Genomic DNA, 4,918 nt, shown 5'->3' on the forward strand with positions numbered 1-4,918 from the left:
GCTCATCAACATGCGTCTGATCAGAGCGCCATCTTGGACCTCCCCATCTCCAACGACAAGCTGCCTGTTCATCCTCCTGTCCTGGTGACGACCCGCTACACTCTTCAGCTAGCTTCAAGTTTGCAAACCTGGTCAGTAGCCTATATGTATGCTGCCGCCATTTCACACATTACTACATACATACCCACTCACATTACGTTCCCATTCGCCCATTCTGTGTGCTTTTTATTTTGATTATGCAAATGTTATTTCTGCTCTTTAAGATTGTTGTTTGATGTTGTTACTGTTTCTTATGTATACATATTAAATACATAAATATATTCTAACCCTAAGCTAGGGCGGCCACCACCGTTACAGGGCCCTATTTTAATGATCTAAGGCAGTGGTTCGCATGCGGCCCGTCACAAATTCAAATGCGGCCCACCATGCTGAATACAATTTAAAAAATAACTTTCAGTTATACAATAAAATTTAATAATTTTAGTTTTTACATTAATTTAAAAATGTACTAAAATATAAGCTATAATGTTTTTATGTAAAATAATTTAGTTTTTCATATATTATTTTCAGACATGCAAAGACCTGTACTCACGTAGCCTAATTAACGTTACGCATTTAACGAACACTTACAAGTGCGCACTTTGGCAGAATTCTATTCTATTCAGACTATTTTCAATTCAAATAGTCATCAGCAGCCATTAGTTCGGTAAGATTGAGCATCAGAATGGACACATTTGTTATTAAGGGAGAAAAACGAAATGTGGAAAATGCCAGCGAAGGAGTATGCGACTACTCTCGCATACAAGCATGAGTAGTCGCAGCAGTGAAGGTAGGAGAGTGCTGGACTTTCGGCATCAACTTTCAGTTTGCCCCGCCACTCACTTGAAGATGTTCAGGCTAGAGCCCTGCACGGGCCTCAAATATATGACATTCAGGCCCTATCCCGGCCCTTGTCCGACAACTTATCAGAATTATCCCGAACCCATCTTTTTTCCCCCTTCTCCCAAAACAGCTTATACTACTGTTTCAGCTATATTAAAATAGTTCAGTTTTGTATGTAATGGCAAAGTGATTATATTTAGTTTAGTTTTTTTATTAAGTTAATTTAGAAAAAACGTTTGGAGAATTTTTTGGTCGTTAAATATAAGTTTTTGTTTTTTAAAGTAACGACCAAGCGGCCAGCGGCAGACAGTGAGCTGATCATAGCCTATGTTTGATCAATTTAGCCTTCTCAAATCATCACGACTTACCTAAAATAAAATCTAGAGATATAAAAGAGTTCAAGCATATAACAATGTTTTAACGTCAACTCGTCAGCTCATGTTTATTTTAGCACTTCAGTCAATGAATATGCAGCCTGCAAAACACTAAAATAAATATCAAAGAAATAATACAGTTAAAAAAGAAAGTAACCTAAATAAGAAAGTTAAATATGAATGTCATTACCTGTACTTATAAAAGTGTGCGTACAAGTAAACAAACTTATCAGAATGACCAGGTATATCATTTGTCTCATAACCATGGCCACACAACTATCAGGAATGATGATTGTAGACTCTTGCTTTCCTTCCGCCTCTTCCGCACCTCGATTCCTCTCTCAGCTCCTCGAACTCGATCCAGCTGCAGATACGATGCACAGATCCCCTCCTGTCTCTTTCTCTTCCACACGGGAAAGCCTCAGGCCATTTGGAGAAACGGTCCACTATCACAAGCAAATATTTGTGATTTCCACAAGGAGGCATGTGTGTAAAGTCTATTTGTAAATGCTGAAATGGCAGTTCCGGGTGTGTAAGAGAATCATGTTTACTAGCTTTATGTCGATTGGTCTTAGCACAGATCAAACAAGCATCTAATAACAACAAAGTATTTTTTCTTACATTTGCTATACAATACGATTGATTCAAATTTTTAATCACTTTCTCTTTTGACACATGTGAGACACCATGATAGTGTTTGCATAGCATAACAATGGTAGAGGCTGGCAGAGCAATCCTGCCCTGCTTATCTCTCAAAATACCTGCTTGATCCGGTTTTGCCTCATTCGCTGCCCAGTGGTTTAGATCACTTTGAGTGGGGTTTGCCTGTAATAGTTTAATATCCAAATCATTAGTCAACACAAAGGACATCATGGGCACCTCTGTGCCTGCTTTGTCAACATGTGGACTTGATAGGACATCTCTAGCTGCCCATTTAGCTACTTCGTCTGCAAGTCTATTTCCCCTTGCCTCTTCTGACTCTCCTGATGCATGCCCAGTTACTTTTATCACAGCCAATTTTGACGGTAACTGTGCTGCATGAATCAGTTCAGCCACAACACTGTGGTGGGATATGGGTTTTCCTTCTGAAGTCTTAAAATCCCTTTCTTCCCACAGTTTGGCAAAATCATGTACAATTCCATGTGCATATTTTGAATCGGTGTATATGTTGATACACTGATCTTTTGCCAATTGACAAGCTCTTGTTAACGCAATTAATTCTGCCACTTGTGCTGATTTATATGGCAGAGAATAGGCCTCTATGACACAGTCAGGTAATTCAACAATCGAATACCCACACCAGTATTCATTATCATTTGGTTTATAGCATGATCCATCTACATACCAATGTTTCCCCTCCTCCAGGACAGATGCGGACACATCTGGCCTGCAAGCCGTCGAATTATGAATCCTGGCTAGGCAGTCATGATCGCTGTCCTCAAATTCACCCTGCAATAACAACTTATGCAAACATAAGGTTGGACCATGAACTACGGAAGTTGGTTTCAATGTTAAATTAGCAGTAGCTAATAATATTGCTTCATAGCCAGAACGTCGTTGAGCAGTCATATGCTGCGTAGAAATGTTGTGCATAATAGCTCCTACCTGATGAGAGGTGTGCACTATGAGTGGATGTGACAACACTATACGTTCTGCATCCTGCACCATGATCGCTGCTGCAGCCACTGCGCGCAGACAGGCTGGAAGCCCTCTAGCCACCGAGTCTAAGGTTTTAGACAAATACGCTACTGGGCGATAAATGCCCCCGTGCTCCTGGGCCAAGATTGCGGCGGCTGTTCCCCCACCTTCGTGCACGTACAAATGAAAGTCAGTTGTATATTTCGGTAGGCCAAGGGCAGGTGGCCTTGTCAAGGATGCTTTCAAATGTCTGAATGCGTGGTCCATTTCTGCTGTCCATGCAATATCATCAGAGTCCTGCATGGTGGCTGCTCTCAAGATTTTGTCATACATGGAACAGTTCGGCACCCACGCTCTGCAATAGTTCACCAAGCCCAGGAAGCTTTGCATTAGCTTCTTCGTGGAGGGCCGTTTGTACGTAGCAATGGCTTTGATACGATCAGCAGACAGTTTTATTGTACCTTGTGACAATTCATGTCCGAGGTAATCCACCCTCCTCTGCACCCACTGAAGCTTTTCTCTTGATGCTTTGAACCCAGCTTCCGCCAGGATGTTGTAGACGATGCTGGAGGCAGCAGCACACTGGTCCGCAGAGGCACCAGTAACGAGGATGTCGTCCGCGTATTGTAGTAGACAGGTATCAGGAGGGAGTTGAGCATCCGCTAACGTTGCGTGCACTACGGCGGTGAACACAGCCGGCGAATCTCTCAGGCCCTGAGGCAGTCTAGACCAGCTAAGTTGAGCATGGTCAAAGGTGAAGGCGAACAGCGGCTGCGAGACAGGATCTACAGGAATGGAAAAGAATGCAGAGCATAGATCAATAACTGTGAAATAGGCATGTGAACTAGGAATAGAATTTAGTATTGTGTGCACATCAGGTACAATAGGAGCCAATGGTTTAATTATGTCATTAATCTTTCTAAGATCCTGTGTCAATCGCCAGGAACCATTTGCTTTTCTTATTGGATTGATCAGTGTATTGTAGGGTGAGTAAGTCTTGATCAGAATGGCTTGTGCCAGCAAATTTTCTATAATAGGACGAATCCCATCGATTTTTTTCTTTGGAGAGAGGATATTGTTTACAATAGACTGGTGTGTGTCTGGTCAGAGTAGCCGCATAAGGGCGGACATCTATCAAGCCCGCATCATCCTTATGCTCCACCCACAAGCGAGGGTTGACATCCATCAGTTCCGGTAAGGCTGCAGTTGCTGCCTCACCCTCAGTGGTCGCACTTCCTGTTTCAACAGTCAGAGAATAGACAGAAGGAAACATGAGTTGCAGAGAATTATTCTGAAATGTAATATGAGCACCCAATTTATGCAGCAAATCTCTACCCAAAAGGCAAAATGGAGCATCAGGTATTATCGCAAAAGCGTGCATCTTAAACAAAGAAGGATTGTCTTTAGAAGTTACCGGTAAAGTTGGTGTCATTTCACAACGTACAGGGACACAGGAAATTCCCACAGAGTTAATAGTTTTCCCTGTAATAGAGCCCTCGTATGCTTTACCGGACAAAGATGACCGTGAGGCACCCGTGTCCAAAAGGAAAACATACGGTTTACTGTCAATTTTCAATTCAAGAAAAGGTAAGACAGACGATTTATTCGGGTATGTAACAGAAATCATCGAATCTTAATCAAGAAAGGGCTCTAAACTCTGTGGGCAACCCTAACGGGGAGTCTACTTTGTGGGGTAATTCAGTCTTTCTGTTTGTTGCCTTTGTGGCAAAGCATTAGCCTGTGGCCTGAAGCCAGCAGACCCACCTCTTTTCTGCTTTTTATCCCACTGCTTTTTCCTACAAGCGTTAGCAAAGTGTCCCGCAATGCCACAATAATAACAGACTTTCGACCCTGCTGCCTGATTTGAACGTGCTTTGACAACAGTATTAAGCTGCATCATTGCTGTAGGTTTCCCTCGGGAGGCTTCAAAAGCCCCCATGGTGGAAAGCTCATGCAGTCTCCGAGACAAAGCGTCAACCGAAATATCTGTTATATTCGAAGTTGTCAAACGAACCAATTGTGCG

At 42.5% G+C, this 4,918-nt stretch overlaps 1 protein-coding gene across 1 annotated transcript; it reads right to left on the minus strand.

Moving 5' to 3' along the window:
* Nucleotides 1-2,846: 2,846 nt before the first annotated feature.
* LOC107550985 (endogenous retrovirus group K member 8 Pol protein-like) lies at nucleotides 2,847-4,833 on the minus strand. Its single transcript, XM_016232460.1, has 4 exons — nucleotides 4,659-4,833; nucleotides 3,758-3,994; nucleotides 3,356-3,724; nucleotides 2,847-3,249 (listed from the first exon to the last, which is right to left on the minus strand). The coding sequence occupies exons 1-4, from the start codon at nucleotides 4,831-4,833 to the stop codon at nucleotides 3,209-3,211; spliced, it is 822 nt and encodes a 273-aa protein (XP_016087946.1). The 3' UTR covers nucleotides 2,847-3,208.
* Nucleotides 4,834-4,918: the final 85 nt, after the last annotated feature.

The sequence above is a fragment of the Sinocyclocheilus grahami genome, unplaced genomic scaffold, assembly GCF_001515645.1.
Source record: "Sinocyclocheilus grahami isolate Dianchi unplaced genomic scaffold, SAMN03320097.WGS_v1.1 scaffold411.1, whole genome shotgun sequence".
Lineage (NCBI taxonomy): Eukaryota > Metazoa > Chordata > Actinopteri > Cypriniformes > Cyprinidae > Sinocyclocheilus > Sinocyclocheilus grahami.

Excerpts from the sequence above, each read along its gene's own strand:
- LOC107550985 (XM_016232460.1), bottom strand. The coding sequence starts at position 4,833 with ATGGGGGCTTTTGAAGCCTCCCGAGGGAAACCTACAGCAATGATGCAG. Across the intron at positions 3,995-4,658 it reads GGATAAAAAGCAGAAAAGAG|ACACACACCAGTCTATTGTA; the intron begins GTGGGTCTGCTG and ends TACTCTGACCAG. Across the intron at positions 3,725-3,757 it reads TGTACCTGATGTGCACACAA|TCACAGTTATTGATCTATGC; the intron begins TACTAAATTCTA and ends CACATGCCTATT.